General features: G+C 38.7%; 1 protein-coding gene across 1 annotated transcript; it reads left to right on the top strand.

Moving 5' to 3' along the window:
- Positions 1-66: 66 nt before the first annotated feature.
- GMFB (glia maturation factor beta) lies at positions 67-14,047 on the top strand. Its single transcript, NM_001244461.1, is given in 7 exon segments — positions 67-146; positions 4,895-4,991; positions 6,675-6,724; positions 7,426-7,475; positions 8,154-8,236; positions 11,402-11,475; positions 13,007-14,047. Coding segments are annotated over 7 exon segments (429 nt in total). The 5' UTR covers positions 67-143; the 3' UTR covers positions 13,079-14,047.
- Positions 14,048-18,774: the final 4,727 nt, after the last annotated feature.

The raw sequence follows: 18,774 nt of genomic DNA, 5'->3' as shown, positions 1-18,774 counted from the left end.
TGGCGGTCACGTGCTGCCCTGCAGCTGCCGCGTAGCTGGTGGGGGCGGCTCTGCCAGGCGCCGTGCAGGAACGGAGGCGGCAGCCGTGCCATTCTTAAAGGGGCCCAAGGGGAGGCGAAAGGCTGCTGACGGCCGGAAGGAAAATGGTGAGTTGCTGCCGGGGAGGGCGGGGGCCGGAGGGCTGGGCCAGCCCGCCGGGCTTTCCTGTTTGCCGAAGCCGGTATCGGCGGGCAGCGCCCCGGGTGGGTCGGCGGCCGCTTCCGGCCTGGCTGCTGGTAGTTTCTCTCTTGCTGCGAGTTGGCCCCCGCCCGCCGCCGCTGCCGCCTTTGCCAAGGGCAGCATCCTCCTGCCGGGCCCGGAGTCGACTCGCCCAGCAGGCTCGGGGACTGGGGTGCGGCCAGTAGGGGTGGGTCATGCTCACCGCGTCCTTCTGGATGGGGAGGTGGGGGCGGCTTCTAGCTTTTGCGCTGAAGGGTCAGAGGGGCCGGGGGTCTGGTCCTTCGGAGGAACTCCCCCAAACACCTGCTTCTCTGCAGGCCCGAGGGACCGGCAGGCGCCGAGTACCTTCCGCCTGGCCGCCTTTGCGGGGAAGGCTCGAATTTTGATTCCGTTCTTTCGGCATCGCGTTAAGCTTCTGTCTCCCTTCCTGACGTGCTTCTAATGATTTTTCCTTATCCTTGCTTTCTTCGAGTTATGGCAGTTGGAAACCTTTCGACCCAGCGCTTTGACGCTTGATTTTAAAGTGACTGTCAAAAGCTTTCGTTTTTTGTGTCTGGGGGCTCTCGCTTCCTTTCTTGTGTGGTTTCGACCCCACGCGCAAAAATAAAGTGGATGATTTCACTGATTGCCCAAGCCGGGGTCTCCTGAATCTTTCTCATGGGATTTAAGAATATGCTTCTCATTTCTGTAATTAGAAATAAAACACAAAATTCCTGCTGTCCTTTTCTCTAACTCCCCATTCATTTTTCAACCCACCTTCATCGAATATATTTCATGGTCACTAAATCCAAGGGACTCTCTTCAATTCTCATCTTTCCTTATCTGTATTCTCAGTGTTGATCATGCTCTCCTCTTTGAAACATTCTCTTCCTTTGTGCTTCCCCCTTGGCTTCTAGAATACAAAACTCATTTTTCTTCTCTTGTTGGTCTGTCTGTGTCCCATGCAGCTCTCCTTCCCTGTACATCACAAGGAGTCCTGAGCTCTATCCTAATGCTTCATTTTCCATTCTGTATTCTTTCTCTCCTTTCTACATTCATTAGTTTCAGTTACTACCTACCTATGTGTAGATGACTTGTGAATTTGTATTGCAAATGTTGCTTCTGAGATCAGCCCTACCTATCCTGCTCTTTAGTTAGCATCCCCTGGAAAGAAAGCTTTCCCCACTTGAGTGCCTTAGAGCCTGCTTAGTGTCCAAAATAGAACTCCTTTTTCCCCTCAAACTTGGTCTTCCTCAGTGTTCCTTAACTTAGTGAAAGGTAGCACCATTTAAGTCTACTACACAAGCAAGAAGCCTAGGAGTCACATTTGTACTAATCCACGCCACCCAGTCTGTCCCAGCTCCTTTGTAGTGGTTAAGAGAGGGGGCTAAAGTCAGGCTGTCTGGGTTGAATCCTGGCTTCCATGGTTGTATAATTTTGGGAAAGATAGTTAACCTCTCTAAGCCTTAGTTTCTTGCAAAATGAGGATAATATGATACCCATTTCTTGGGGTTGTTTTGAGGATGAAGGGAGATCCATGTAAAGGACGTACAGCAGTGTTTTTTCTCATAGTGTTTAATACATATTAACAATTTCATTAGCAGTATTCACCTACTTCTCTTTATCCTCATCAACCTACTTTTTGTCTCTCATCTGGACTAGTCTTACCAGTTAACTTGTTTTGTTCTATTCATCCTGGCTCTCTGTTTCCTGCATACAGATCTGGTCAATTCCCTTGTCACCACCTGCTTAAAACACTTAGTGGCTTCCCTTTGCTCATAGGATGGAGACTAGTATATTTAATATGACCCACTGGGCCCTGTGTGGTCCAGCCCCTGCTAACCTCCTCTTGTACATGTTACAGCTCATTCTCTGTGCCTGAGTCACACTGACCTTTCATTGTATTAGATGTGCTGTGCTCACTTTAATCAAAGTGTCTCTGCCTAGGCAATTTTGTTCCTTTACATGCCTTTTTCAGACCGTGCTGTTGATCACTAGTCATAAGTATTTGTAGCATGAAGTGTCTCTCCTTTCTAACTCTTAGCCTAGGTACAAACAAGAATATATTTTTTCACGTGATGATTTTGATGTTATCTGTTCTCCTATAGACTTTATAAAAAGCTCCTTAAAGGCAGGCCCATATTTTTAATCTATGTGTTTTATACAATTGTATCCTTAGCACTTAGCACAGGCTGACACTCATTAAATGTTCATTGTGTATTTAAACCAATAAATGACCACTTGAACTCAACTCTCCATTTAACTTTGTGTGTTAATTTTTACCATTATAGTGTTGTTTGCAAGGTGTTATACTCATTTTTAAATGCTTTTATTAACTGGAAGCAATTAGAGTTGGCTGAGTTGCGTCCTTTTTCTTGTAGGAAGGAATTGTTGGCCTTACGGTATTGGGAGCGGTGAAAATTAAAAAAGCTATGTAGATAAATCACAGAATGTTTTTCACTTCATTTATTATCTTTAGAGTATTGCATGAGCAACTCTCAGTATCAGAACTGGAAGATAAGATTTGTGACAAATTGCTCTTTGCCTACAAAAATCTAAAGTATTTATTAGTTTCTGCTAATGGGTTCTATCTTTGGTTGAAGATAGAATGCAAAATCTAGTTTTCTGATTTATATGTCTTTCTTGAAAGATGGGAGAAAATAGACTAGGGTTGAATACTACCTTCAGGAGCTCCATATGACTTAACATTTCTTTCTCTAAAGAGAATCTAAAGGATGGCCATACATGACGCCTGTAGAGCCTCATTTATTGGATGATATATATTGGTGGGATGTACTTTCTCATTGTATAAATAGCATGTCCATGGTATATCACACCTTACATATTACCAGTGTTATGAATTTAAAGGACAATTTAAATTGAAAGCCATTTCCTGTTGTAACATATGCCCTTAATTTACCCAACATAGGGTCACATTGCAGGCTTTTATTAAATTTTAATTCTAACTTAAAAATTAGAAGCCTTAATTCTCATGTGGAGATTCCCAGGCCAAGGGTCTAATTGGAGCTACAGCTGCTGGCCTGCACCACAGCCACAGCAATGCCAGATCCGAGCCTCGTCTGCGACCTATACCACAGCTCACGGCAACATGGGATCCTTAACCCACTGAGCAAGGCCAGAGATCAAACCCACAACCTCATGGTTCCTAGTTGGATTGTTTCCTCTGCATCACAACGGAAACTCCTCTACAAACCTTAATTCTTTTGGGTTATAATGAAACATGTATTTGGCATTGGTCTCAAAAGTCTTAATTTTCTGGAGAAGGAAGGGGAAACATATATGAAGAGACCAAAGAATGTGGACCATGTTTTAGAACCTGACTCAATTCAAACTTCACTGTACAAAAGGAAGACAAAATTAAAAAACAAAAACAATAAGGGGGAGTTGCTGACATGGCTCAGTGGAAACGAATCTGACTAGCATCCTTAAGGATACAGGTTCAATCCTTGGCCTCATTGAGTGGGTTAAGAATCTGGCGTTGCCATTAGCTGAGCTGTTGGTGTAGGTCGCAGACTCGGCTCGGATCCTGTGTTGCTGCGGCTGTGGAGTAGGTCAGCAGCTGCAGCTCCAATTCGACCCCTAGACTGGAAGCCTCCATACGCTGAGCGGGTATTAGCCCTAAAAAGACAAAAAGAAAAAAAAGAGAAGTGAGGGAAATTTGAACTTTGAATCTACTTAAATAATTGAGACTGGAATTATTGTTAATTTTTTTAAGGGGAGATATGGCACATACTGTCATTTTAATAATACATGTTAAAGTATTTACAGTTAGAATGACTTCTGGCCTTTGCTGTGTGATAGTCCCGTAGGGGCAGTATTGAAAGTTTTGGGTGAAATAAGATTAGCTATCTATTGATAATGGTTGAAGCTGAGTGTTAAAGTGCATAGGTTTTCACTATACTCTTCTCTACTTTTGTTTGTATTTGAAGTTTGACACATTAAAGAAAAAGATTTCCATCCTTGTGCTTGCAATCAGTAATACATTTGTACCATGAAGAGTGCTTTTGATCATTTCCTCACCAAATTTCTGGAGAAGCATCTTTAATATTTTTTCATAATTTATAGGAGTTTCTTTGAGTTTTTATACTTGTTTCACCTGGTTTTGCTTTCATAATTCTTAATAGCTCCTTTTAAAAAAATCCCTGTAGTCATTTAATTAAGATATAAAATGTAATTGGTCTTTTCTCTTAATGGTTCATTTCTCATACTTTTGCTTATTTTTATTTTTCATAATTGTTAAGACCCAAAAATGAACCAAGGCCTTATTAACTCTTAAGTTCAATAGGATTTTCCTATTTTTCCTGCATAGGGCAAAAAATACTTTCTAACGGCAATGATTTTTGACCTTTCCTGTATTCTTCTCTTCCTGTCCAGTTCTGATGAAATTGCACATTAGTAAGTGTCTTGATCTTTGGGATATTTAGTAGCCAAAGAGAAAGTTAAAGTATACTCTACATATAAGATGAACAAATGTCTATAATTTAATAATATAGATACAAAGGTTGATAGGTTTAAAAGCTCTTCAGGTGTTCATGTATTTCATGTTAATATGTTCCCATAATTGTGACATTTATGCATGTCGGTATAGCTTCTTAAAGGTATTAGGTTTATAACTTTAACATGTACATATATTGAACTCATGACATTTGATAACATGATTTTTTTTCTCTTGTAGAGCGAGTCTTTGGTGGTTTGTGATGTTGCTGAAGATTTAGTGGAAAAACTGAGAAAGTTTCGTTTTCGGAAAGAAACAAACAATGCTGCCATTATAAGTAAGCTAAAAGGGATTGTCTCCTTACCCTGGTCTTAGTTTGTTTTTATCCTATTGCTACGTCAAATAACCTGAACCTTGAGAAAGTAATTTGCTTCCTCCTATTTTAATTCTCCTTCCCCTTTTAGATCACTTTATTTATTTATTTATTTATTTATTTATTGTCTTTTTTGTTGTTGTTGTTGCTATTTCTTGGTTCTTGGGCCGCTCCCGCGGCATATGGAGGTTCCCAGGCTAGGGGTCCAATCGGAGCTGTAGCCACCGGCCTACGCCAGAGCCACAGCAACGCGGGATCCGAGCCGCGTCTGCAACCTACACCACAGCTCATGGCAACGCCGGATCGTTAACCCACTGAGCAAGGGCAGGGACCGAACCCGCAACCTCATGGTTCCTAGTTGGATTCGTTAACCACTGCGCCACGACGGGAACTCCTAGATCACTTTAAAAGTAAATAACAGCTGCTGTCACAGAGCAGAGGAGGAGTGTCCTCCCTCCCCCCTCAGCTGCCTACACAGCTCTGGAGATGATCATCTTGGTCACTTGGTCATTTGTAGGTGACCCATCCAACTCTATCTTTTAACTTCTCAGGGGACTGAAAATAGCCTGGCCAATCATCCTCAAACAAAAACCTTTGCCTGCACCTAAAATGGTACCGTTCAGCATTGTGTGCAGAGTGATTTGGGGTCATACTTCAATTCTAGAGTCCAACTCTAGGTTCATGGAGAGTACATTTAAGTGTCACTGACTTTTGACAATGGAAAGGATGATTTGCCTAGTGCCTCTTCCACAGTGAGCTGTATCTGTTGTTATGCAGATTTGTTTTATTTTCCTAGGGTAGTATTTAATATGTGGGTAGTGATTTAGATAAAGGAAGGATGAGGGGGTGAAAATGTAAAACTATAGGCTCTTAACAGATGCACCTGGCAATGTGAATTAGTGAGGTGGTGACAACTTGTCATGAGTTCTGGTTCTTTTACAAATACTACAACATAGGCATACAGTTCTTAAAAGTGAAAGTGTATGTTGGTGCCATTTTGCCACAAAGAGTAAAGCTATTTGAGATCATATAGGATCTCACAGAGTTTACTGTGAAATTAGTGCAAAACCAAAGATGGCTAACTTTTCAGAAAAGAACAGAGGCATAGATTATATAAACATATTTTGCTTTTTGCTTTGGATTATGTTACATATATTTGGATAGAGATTTTGCTGCTCTTTGGTAATTCAGAATAATCATCCTGCACCATGAAATTCTAACTCTGGAGAAGCTAGTAATCTGCCATTTGTTCCATCCTGACCCTTGGTCCACTTTTCACTTGCAGTTAAAAGCATGTTCAATAAACCAGTCTCAGTCACAGAGAGCTTTTCACACCTTTTATCATCTTGAAAGTTGCTTTTTGGAGTTACAAAATTTTATATATACACAGTAAATGTAAGGGGTTGACCTAAAGGTTCTAAATAAGCGAATTAGGTGCTGGGAATTGTGGGTAAAAGCTTTTAAATGCTGACTACCTGAAAAGTAAGACTGGTTAATAGACCATAAAGTAAAAAGTGTGAATGAGTTTTCTGCTTCTGTTTCTTCATGTTTTAATGTTGGATGGCAAAAAAGGGCTAGGTCCCTGAGGGTTGGGAGATCAAGGTCACATTAGAATCACAATTTACTCATACTGTATTTTTATTCTAGTGAAAATTGATAAGGATAAACGCCTGGTGGTGCTGGATGAAGAGCTTGAGGTTTGTTTGATCAGATAAATACAGTTTTACAATTAAGCAATTATTATTACCCTAAAATCTGCTATATTAGTTACATGTATTTCTAAAATGTGTTCTAAACCTTTAAATACATGCTCGTTATGCATAATAAACATGTGCTAATTATTGTGCAATGCACTGTCTTGCTCATTTAATTGCCTTCCATAAAATATTAATGAAATCAATGTAATAAGTGGTAGAAATTAGGGCTGTTTGTCTGATTAAAAACTGTATCAGCTTTATATAATTTGCTTCTAAATTGCTTGGCCAGTAATTAAAAACTAAAACCCTATAACTTAAATATTTAATCTGTCAAGTTAAGCAACCACTTTAGAATGAAAAGAAATAACTTTTTTCCCCTAAATCAGATGTTGTTGCTCCTTGGGGTTTGCTTATCTCACTTAGTATTTTTCACAGTTGGAACATGAGCATAGACTAATCTGTCTCTCAGCCCCATGTTTAGTTAATAAATGGAACTAAACCAACTGGGCTGGAGTGAGCTATCATTGGATTCAGGATTAAATAACCTCAGCTTTTGTACAATTTAGTAAGATAAAAGTTTATGTTATGGTATAAAATTGGGAATTTATACCTGTTAGTAGAATAGGTGCTTGGTGTATCTCTTAAGAATTTATGGGTAAGAAAATGCTTAAAAAAAAATTTTTTTTTTTTAATGGTGACAGGGTATTTCACCAGATGAACTTAAAGATGAACTACCTGAACGACAACCTCGATATCCTTTTCTTAGTGCTTTAAAAAATTTTGTTTTCTTTAGTAGTCACAGTTTTATTCATGAAGTTCATTTGTTCAACTTTTAAAAGACATACATTTTACAAAATTTTCTTCTATGTTATCATGACCAAATTAAGATGTATGTGCATATTGGAAAAAACCAAAAAAGTTTATGTGTGTGTGTGTGTGTGTGTGTGTGTGTGTTTGGCATCTCTGCAGCATGTGGAGTTTCCAGGCCAGGGATCAGATCAAAGACGCAGTTGTGACCTACATGGAAGTAGAAGCAACACAAGGTCATTAACCCACTGTGCTGAGCTGGGGACCTAATCTGCATCCCAGCACTCCAAAGATGCTGCTGATACTGTTGTGCCACAGCAGGATCTCCTAACATATATATATATATATATATATATATGTTTTAATTACCCTTATTATTATGTGTTCACAATAAAAATTAAGAGAAAAATCCATATTAAATCCATACTTTTAATAAATTTATTTGCAAGAGACTATATGATTTTATAACTTATCTTTGGGGCCTATTTATAATTTTGTGCAAAGATAGTAAATAATGAAGGTGTGGCCTAAATGGGTAGGGTGTACTTTCTTTCAGAAGTTTGTTGATAAGTACTTGTCTCTAATAGAGCAGTAACTTTAGTTTCTTTAACTTGAGAAAAACCTTCATTGTGTATAGTTATAAATATCAACATGATGACGGAAGAGTTTCATACCCTCTGTGCTTTATTTTCTCCAGTCCTGTTGGTAAGTGAATTTCTTTACATAGTGCGTATTTGGTTCTGATCAAATTAAACCATTTTTATACTGGACAGATTTTATGCTGAAGTTTTAAGGATGAAAAGTGTTGAATAACCTAAATTGTGGAGTGTGAACATGGGCATGCACACATGAATGCACCCCTAAAAAGAAGTTATGATAAAGCACCATCCCACAGAACTTGCTTTTCTTAGGATAAATTCCTAGAAGTGTAATTGTTAGGTCAAATTATACGTACATGTAAAGGAAATTGAAATGTAATGGCATTTTATGGGCAGAAGACCAAGATAGACGTTTCTCCAAAGAAGACATATGGATGGCCAGGAGGCTCATGAAAAATATTCAGTATCACTAATTATTAGAGAAATGCAAATCAAAACTCAGTGAGGTACCACCTCACACCATCATTAATGGCCACAATGGCCATCAGAATGGCCATCATTAATAAGTCCACAAATAACAAATGCTGATCGGGGTGTGGAGAAAGGAAACCCTCCTATGCTGTTGATGGGAATGTAAGTTGGTACAAACACTGTGGAAGAGTATGGAGGTTCCTCAGAAACGGAATATAGAATTATCATATAATCCAGCAATCCCACTTGTGGGTGTATATCCATATCAAACTGTAATTTAAGAAGATAAATGCACTGTTACGTTCATAGCAGCGCTATTTGCAATAGCCAAGACATGGAAGCAACCTAAATGTCCATTGATGGATGAATGGATTAGGAAGATGTGGTACATATATAAAGTGGAATATGACTCAGCCATAAAAAAAATGAAATAATGCCATTCGCAGCAATACGGCTGCAACTAGAGATTCTCATACTAAGTGAAGTAAGGAAGAGAAAGACAAATACCATATGATATCACTTACATGTGGAATGTAAAATGTGGCACAAATGAACCTGTCTGCAAAACAGACTCACAGAGAACAGACATGTGGTTGCCAAGAGGGAGGAGAGGGAGTGGGATGGACTGGGAATTTGGGGTTAGTAGATGCAAACTTTTTTTTTTTTTTTTTTTTTTTTTTTGTCCTTTTGCCATTTCTTGGACTGCTCCCACAGCATATGGAGGTTCCCAGGCTAGGAGTTGAATCAGAGCTGTAGCCACCGGCCTACACCAGAGCCGCAGCAATGCAGGATCCGAGTCGTGTCTGCAACCTACACCACAGATCATGGCAATGCCGGATCCTTAACCCACTGAGCAAGGCCAGGGATTGAACCCAAAACCTCATGGTTCCTAGTCAGATTCGTTAACCACTGAGCCACGACGGGAACTCCATAGATGCAAAGTATTATATTTAGAATGGATAAGCAATGATGTCCCAATGTATAGCATCAGGAATTATATCCAATCTCTTGGGATAGACCATATGGAAGATAATGTAAAGAAGGGAATGGAGGAGTTCCCGTCGTGGCGCAGTGGTTAACGAATCCGACTAGGAACCATGAGGTTGCGGGTTCGATCCCTGCCCTTGCTCAGTGGGTTAATGATCCGGCGTTGCCGTGAGCTGTGGTGTAGGTTGCAGACGCGGCTTGGATCCTGCATTGCTGTGGCTCTGGCGTAGGCCGGTGGCTACAGCTCCGATTGGACCCCTAGCCTGGGAACCTCCATATGCCGCGGAAGCGGCCCAAGAAATAGCACAAAAAAAAAAAAGAAGGGAATGGATATGAGTATGACTGGATAATTTTATTGTACAGCAGAAATTTTTTTTTTTTTTTTTTTTTTTTTTTTTGTCTTTTTGCTATTTCTTGGGCTGCTCCCGCGGCATATGGAGGTTCCCAGGCTAGGAGTTGAATCGGAGCTTTAGCCACCGGCCTACGCCTACGCCAGAGCCACAGCAATGCGGGATCCGAGCCGCGTCTGCAACCTACACCACAGCTCACGGCAACGCCGGATCATTAACCCACTGAGCAAGGGCAGGGACCGAGGGACTGAACCCTCAACCTCATGGTTCCTAGTCGGATTCGTTAACCACTGCGCCACGACGGGAACTCCCTGTATAGCAGAAATTGACGTAACATTGTAAATCAACTGTACTTTAAAAAAAGAAAAAATGTAATGACGTTTTAAGATATCAAAAGTACCTTTTTTTCCGTATTTCAGTTTTGTCTTTTGTTTTTCTGAGCCTGATGTTTTGCCTTTATTGGGATCAAGGTTGGTGGGCCCAGGGTTTGTTGTTTTTTTGGGTTTTTTTTGGTCCTTTCTAGGGCTGCACCCGCTGCATAGGGTGGTTCCCAGGCTAGGGTCTAATAGGAGCTGTAGTCGCCAGCCTACTCCAGAGCCACAGCAACGCAGGATCCGAGCTGCGCCTGCAACCTATACCACAGCTCATGGCAACACCTCCTTAACCTACTGAGCGAGGCCAGGGATCGAACCCGCAACCTCATGGTCCCTACTGGGGTTCATTAACCACTGAGCCATGACGGGAACTCCTCCATATTTCAGTTTTGTCTATAGGTGTGTGAATTTTGTGTATGACTATGTATATTTGTGTTTATCTTTAAAATAGTAGTTACTAGTGATATGCCTGTAATCTTGAGAAGAGTCTGAGTAGCTTACATTGGATATTAAAATAGCTTATTGGTATTTAAGGTATCCTTATCACCATAACTCCTCTGCTACCCACAGTTGTTTTTGCTCACTGAACTCCTCCCTAAATTTTATTATTTCTGTCATTTACATAGCACTTAAAATATACTGCAGTCTCTTTTTTTTTAGTTAATTTGTAAGCAGGCTGTAACATTTTTGCAGAGCAAATCTCCCCACCCACTGGCCCACCAGCATCCCCAAACCTATATATATTAGGCATCTGTAAAATTGATTTTGATATTTATCATCAAAATTAAGATAGTGCTGAAAAGGTTTATATCATTTACAAGGCTTTAAAAATCAAGATCTACAGAGATCTAGCCTCATTCATTTTTGCTGACCTAAGCCTTGTTCATTAGTAATTTAGCTATGTCCCTTTGTGCAGGTACTATGCAGTGTAAGACTCTCAAAATATAGGCTTTACACATTTAGACAGAAGTTTTTGTAAACTCTGTAGCCTAGGAAATCCTAAATATGTCATTTTTAAAGGGAAATAGTGAAAACTCATCACTTTTTAAATACCTAAATCTCATTTCTACTCTAATCTCTCTCTTCCAGGATGTAAGCCTGAACAACAGATGATGTATGCTGGGAGTAAGAATAAGCTAGTCCAAACAGCTGAACTAACCAAGGTGGTATTTCTCTTTTACTTGCTTGTTGAGACAATATTTTCCATTTGTAAATAGAGCAATACCTAAATAATTTGATTCCTTCTTTCTTTATGCAGATGAAAGTCTTTAGAACAGCACAGTAAGTTAGAGCTTGTTATTTATTGGAAATAGAATGATAAAAGTCTTTAACCAAAAGTGTTTTTTGAATGGAAATAAGTTGATTAGAAGAAATCACATTCACAATGTAGACAACTTTAGAAAAGCCACTGTAACTATTCAGTTGATTGAGAACTTTTCTCCTTCCATAATGTAGTTTCTAATAGACTTGAAGGCAGAATTGGAACTTCTTTGAGCCCTTACTAGAGACTTAATGAACCAAATTCTGTGCAAGGATTTAATATTATGCAGTTAACTGTATTATTTCCCAATCTAAAATTAAAATTTTAAAAAGACTCATTAATACTAGCTTTAAGTTAGAACACTCTGTTTCATATGAGACACTTGCTTTAAGATTAAACATGTCCCTGTTGTATCATGGCATTTTTAAAGGTTAAAGGTAAGAAGAATAGTTGTTCTCAAACTTTAATTTCCATATGTTAATTTCAGTTGAAGTGTATTCATTTAAGGTTCTGAAATATAATATTATATCACTGAAACAGTATGAAATAGTATTTCCTTTCAGGTTTTATCCTAAGGACAGCATCAGTGTTTTTCCCTTGGGTGCTTGACCATCAACCCAGAGGATGTTTTTAAGTTCCCTCTGCTTTTTCCCTGTAGTTCTGGTGATTGTCATTGATTCCACCAACTTACAGACACTGCTTTTCCTCATTTGTGCCATGGGAGTACCTACATTTGCTCTTTTGGAGTTGGGTGGTTAGGAACGAGCTCTGTTAACAGCCCCATGTCAGTTCTCATCCTGGGCATACCCTAAAGTGCCAGAATTAAGGCGTTAAATTTGCAGGTTACTTTTACAAGTAATCTGTGCGGTTGATGGTCAAACTCACATTTGGTAACTCGGAGAACTGAGGTTCCAGGGGATGAGCAACTTGTCTTGGGTTGCTTGTTAGTACATGTCAGAGCTAGGATTCAGGCTCACATCCGGTCTGAAATCCCATCCTCACTTCTGTCTTCGATTGTCTCATTATAGCTGTGATTCTTTCTGGGCCTGTGTGTGTTCAGATGTTGGCTGGGGCTCTGTGTCCTGGACCTCTAATCAAGCTTTATCAAAACAGCTGGGATTTCCTCCACCTGTGGAGGATCAGCGCATGTTCTTCCAGTTCCTAACTAGATTGACTATATAGCTCTATATACTGGGGTGTCTCTTTTAGTGGGTACTATTTACAGAACTGCTCTTTTAGAATATTTGTAGATTTGTGCTTTTAAGAGAGTTTTGATTTTATGCCGTCTTGATTGCCAAACTTTGCTTACCTAGCCATTTAAAAAAAGTAAAGCTGTATTTAATTTCCACAGATTAAGTCATGACCAACATGAAAGGAAGGAGGATTTGGTATTTATTACTCAAACGTACAATGTATTTGATTTTTTTCTTAAGGTATTTGAAATAAGAAATACTGAAGACCTAACTGAAGAATGGTTACGTGAGAAACTTGGATTTTTCCACTAATGTGAACTTCTGTGTTTCTAAAGTATTTATGTATTAACCTGACCATACTGGAACCAGACATAAATACTTATTTATGCCTAAAAAATGCACTGTTACTTACAGTTTGTTTCCTGCAGTAAAGAAAAATTCTTCATTTGTTCAAAGTTTGAACAAAGGGGAAATCATCTTCATAGTAATGAAACTTTGTAAAGTGTTTCCTTATATTTGTAATTGTTAGGTGGACACTTCTCTCCAGGGACTTTTTGCACTCTTGTGACTAATTTCTATAACTTATGGTTCAGAATTTGTTACTACTTACAGACACCATTGGAAAGTGGGTATTAGATTGTGATAGACAACAGTTGCCTCCTTTTGACAAATAACTGGATATTAGCAGTTTATATATGAAAATAGCATATTATCACTTGCCAAATCTTTGAAATCAATTTGGGATAAGGGAGTTGAGTGACCCAATTTTGAGCCGTGACTAATAATTTACTGTAGTGTAACCTATATTATAAGTACTTTTTCATCAATTCCATGCCTTCTTTAGTTTTCTATATCTTTTTAATAATCAAGTCCAGAAACTTTTCATCAATTGCTTGTTCTTAAGATCTGGAAGTTAGATTTTATAATAAAGTTGTGACTATTAAGTTTTCTTCTTATAGAAAATAGCATTTTAGTCTTAGAAATTGATGGATTGTAACTAATCAAGGGCTTCATTGTGTCATTTCTAGATAGTTTTGAATCTAGTTAACAAGACTTTATTTATAAAGCACCTCTTAATGTTGTCCTGTGAATACTAGTTATTTTACATGTGTTAATACTGTGCCTTTGATTTGTTAGCTTTAAAGTTAGTTTAAGACTTTTACACTGCCAGTATTCCAGATTGGATGAAATTAATACTTTTGTAAAGGGTCCAAATAAAACAATTTTTTCTAATATAGGTATCTGAAATTTGTAATAAAATCAACTTAGTATTTTAAAAATTCCAACTATCTACTTGCATTGGTGTGTATATGGCAGTTGAGAATTATAATTTGGGGTATATTTGTGACGAGTTTTGTGCCATAGGAAAAAAATGACTTACCTTAAAACTTTGGCCATAGTTAATGACATTAACGCATCAGTAGAAATCACACCTTATATCCTAAGTGTCAGAAGACATTCTAAACTGGCTACCTGTATTGTCAAATGACAGCATCCTTGACATTTTTAAAGCAAGGATTCTTGATATATAGTTTCCTTTAAGAACATATAAGAAACTCTTTAACACAATCTTGACATTAATTTGACAGAAGATCTTGTGACCCTAAAGACAAACCAAATTTGGTGAGTGAATTCTTACGTTAAGAATATCTTAATCATTTCAGAACTAGGAAAGGCATTTCTTTATGTTGGCATATCCCCCATTCATATGTTTTGTGTTTTTACTTTTGAGGTTTCTGTGCCAACTTTAATAAAGAGGCAAAGATAGTTGGAATTTTCACAATATTGAATCTTTTGTTCCCAACACTGTTTGGCTTTACTTAATCTAAAACACAGGAAGCAATAGGAAGTTAGTTGGAGATGAGGACGTGCTAGAGTGGGTATTTGTTTTGATTAATGAGTAGGGAAAGGTTCTTTATTCCAATTTCCAGAGAGAGAACTTCACCCAGGAAGTTTAAGAATCCTTTAAACAGTTATTTTGATATTGGAGAATAATGCTTGTAATTCAGCAGAAATGCAAATGTAATCCAGGTGAATGGAGACTTTTGCTAATATTTTTGAATGAAGGAAGTAAGATTTTGTTTCACCTGGTTTGCAGCAGTAAGAGACACTAGTGCTGCAAAAATGCATTTTTTTAGTGAGGTTCCTTATTTTGTCTTGCATGTTTTAGGTGGGTTTTTTTGTTTTGTTTTTTAATTGGGATGTCCTCCATAATGTCAGATAATATTGACTTCCATACACAGAACCCTTAGTTCCCTTGGTCTCTTAACAGGGGCAAAGAGCTGTGATAAACCATGCTTTTTTGAGCTTGTCAGATTCCTTATCAATAACATATATTTTTGCAAGACAATAAATAGATGAGGTTAGGGAATCAGTAGGACGTTTTTTCACTTCCTCTGTCCTATAGGGAGAGTTACAGATCCCTTTTCCTAGAGTGTTCTCAGACTTAATATAAATTACTCTTTCATCTAACCAAATTTTGCATTGTTCTTTTTAAGTGTATTTCCTATTATCTCGTTTTCTGCCTTCTCTCAAATAGTAACCCCAGAGTTCCTAATTCCAATTTTTACATTCCATTTCTGGTACAGCCATTCCCATTCAGCCTTAAATCTTAACCTTTCCATTTTGGCAACAGCTTTTTTTCCTGGGAACCTCCTTCATGGTCTTCTAAGTCAGCATTAGTTTTAAAATTGTTGGCCTTGCGTAAGTTCTGCATAGCATCTAATGTTGTCAAAATAGAACCAACTAGTAATCACAGTATGTTTTTGGTACGGTTTTTGTGGCAACATAAATGACATATGAAGAAAATTGTTCTCAGGTTACTATACTGAAATTCCAAAATGTCAAAAGTTTTGAATAGTATTCACTTGTTCTGGTATTGAAGCAATTATGTTAGGAAAAAAGTTGTTTGACGACTGTTTTTGTTTAATTGACTCTAAAATAAATGTTCAAATTGTCTATTTCTAAAAAGTTTACTAAATACCTAGTGCGGTAAAATATAACTCTTGTTTAAGAGGGTGTTGCTAAATTTTGTGTTGTCATTACTAAATGATCTTTGTAGCAAAATGTCTGTAGTACTTTTCTCTCCCTTTTTGTCTCCTATTTTCAGGAGTCAAACATAGCCATAAACTGTATCTGGTCTGACACTTTAACTAAAAATTTTCCAGTTAAAGGAGTTTTTTGCCAAATTAAATTTGGCCATCTTTGTTCCTCACCCAGATAGCTAGTACAGAAGGTGTACTAAAAAATACGTTTGGACTACTTTGAAACATGAGCAATGTCATTAATCCATACTGTGGACTAGTGATGAAAAGATATTTTCATAAGAGTTTAAATGCTGATATTTGGTGAAAGTAGAGTAACTTGTAATCTATCAATTCAAATATTGTTAGAACAGTTGCTTTCCTTATTTGTTCAATGACTGATAATACTGGACTCTACAGAATTTGAGCCTTTACAACTTATGTGAAGAAGTGTCTCAAACATTTCTGGACAAATCTTATTTTGTATTTCCGGAAGAATGTAAATCTTTTAGGCCGCTTAACACCAATGGTCCCAGTTGAATATTCTTGAGAAATTTCCTATTATGCCATCTGACATTTCAAATCAGTGATCATCTTCCTCTGATATTTAAAACAGCTACATTAAGGTTGTGATAGAAACTGTTTTCTTGCTTTTTGGAATATAGTTCATACACATGCAATTACTTGAATATTGTTTGAGATCATTAACATGCCAGGGTAGTTCCCACTGATATAGACGGTCCAATGTAATCTCATTCAGGAGGCCTGAAACATTTCTGGTTTAGTCTTGTGAATTTTAACAGTTTCCTGTCATCGTTTAACAAAATCAACAGCTGGCACAACTTCTGAAGCTGTGGTTTCAGTCTGTGCAAGTTCATATTGCATGTTTATTTTGGACAGTCTTCTGTTAAGCATGGTGCTTGTACTGGTTTAAATAAAATGTTAACATGAAAGGACTTCTAGATTTTCATTTTTTACTCGCCTGCTCTCCCTTTTGTCTTTTTTGCCTTTTTTTTTTTTTTTTTTTTTTTTTTTTTTGCTGTTTCTTGGGCCGCTCCCACGGCATATGGAGGTTCCCAGGCGAGGGGTCGAATTGGAGTTGTAGCCACCGGCCTAAGCCGGAGCCATAGCAACTTGGGACCAGCCTACACCAGAACCATAGCAACGCAGGATCTGAGCCATGTCTGTGACCTCCACCACAGCTCACGGCAATGCCAGATCCTTAACCCACTGAGCAAGGCCAGGGATCGAACCCAAAACCTCATGGTTCCTGGTTGGATTCGTTAGCCACTGAGCCACAACGGGAACTCCTCCCTTTTGGAGTTGCCATTACCTGCCTGGCTCAGTTGTATTTGTGTGAATCATAGAGATTCAGTTGTTTATCTGGAAAAACCGAGAGGCAAAATAAGTGTATCACTTGGTAAAAGTAGGATGAGGGGAGGGAAAATGTAATGAGATTATAAAAATTTTTTATTCAAGTAGGTCCGATGCTAAAATGATTTGTTTGTAGGGGCAGAAGGCATTATTTCAAAAGATGAATCCTTGCATTCAAATGGAAAACTAAATTAGAAGGGCTAAGAAATCAAATTAAATTGAAAGATCTTTTATTGAATATAGTTGATCACTATTTATTAAACATCCATTAAAGATCCATTTTGCCTTTATTGTAGGCTGTTGTCCATGGTTTGTGCGTCATATGTATCTATTGAATGAATACAAATCACTGATACTTAAATAGTGTTTAGACTTCACCATATACTTCTTGTGATTGACTATGGAGTAGAATCACAATTTGTTTAGGTTGTGGCATTCCCATCATGGCTCAGCAGTTAACGAACTTGACTAGCACACATGAGGACGCAGGTTCGATTCCTGGCCTCACTCAGTGGGTTAAGTATTGCTGTGAGTGTGGTGTAGGTTGCCGACGCAGCTCGTATCCTGCGTGGCTGTGGCTGTGGCTGTGGCGTAGGCTGGCAGCTGTAGCTCCGATTCAACCTCTATCCTGGGAACCTCCATATGCCGTGGCTGTGGCCCTAAAAAAACAAAAAGATACGCACACAAAAAAAATTGTTTATGGTCATGGAAGGAGTTGTTTACACCTTCCTATACTCAAGAATCTCACACGGAGAATTGGCCAAACGGAGGAAATACCTTATTTCTCAAATTTGGCCATTTAGTTACTCAAACAGCCAGCTTCTAAATTTTTTCAACTTCATTGTCTTTTTGTCCTTTTCAGTTTTCAGCAGCATAAAACATTTCTAATCACTTACTTCACAGTGAGGATCCACTCCCATTTGCATGAGGGTGCACCCTGAGTGGACTCTCTATCCTTGTCGTGTATTTTTAGCTATGTTGGGAAGACAATTAAAGATCTTACAGCTGAGCATCAGGGAGTTTTCACACCATTCTCTTATCCTTTGCTTGAGACCTGCCCATAGGCCACGTGAAAGCTCTCATCTGAAGGTAACCCTCCTTTTGAATTACGGGAAAGAAAAAGTAGAATGTCTCAGTTGCATCTAAAAGTCACCTTGTAGTGCCCAGGCAAAGCAGGGGGAAGCCTGTGTGTGTGTGTCACTCCTAGTCACTATTACCCACACAAGTATAGATTCTGTTGCCCTGGAATAAGGCCTGACATTTTGGCTCATTCCTTGGCTGTAATGGACAGCCGATCCCAATATGCCACGCATCTGTGTTAGGTGGAAACACCCAAGGCATTGCTCCTTGCTGAAGTGGCAAGCTTTTAGCCAGCCATGATTTGTCCCCCCAACCCCCTCTTCCATCCTAAGTACACACATGATCTCTCTTCTCTTTGGTTGAACCCAAGGGACACCAGCCTCTAAGATGTTGCCTAACTGGTACCAAACACTGAGCTGAACCAACTGCTTTCCCATTGTCAGGAATTAAACTATAAATCGCCTCTATTTACTTTATAGAGAGATATTTTATGGTTCAATTACTGATACTGGGAAGACGATCTAATTCTCT

Source organism: Sus scrofa, chromosome 1 (assembly GCF_054392235.1).
Source record: "Sus scrofa isolate SSC_HxYL_T2T_F1_AM1 chromosome 1, Sscrofa_HxYL_maternal_Yorkshire_Landrace_v2.0, whole genome shotgun sequence".
NCBI lineage: Eukaryota > Metazoa > Chordata > Mammalia > Artiodactyla > Suidae > Sus > Sus scrofa.
The sequence above is the reverse complement of the archived record's forward strand: the minus strand, read 5'-3'. Positions and strand labels throughout refer to the sequence as shown.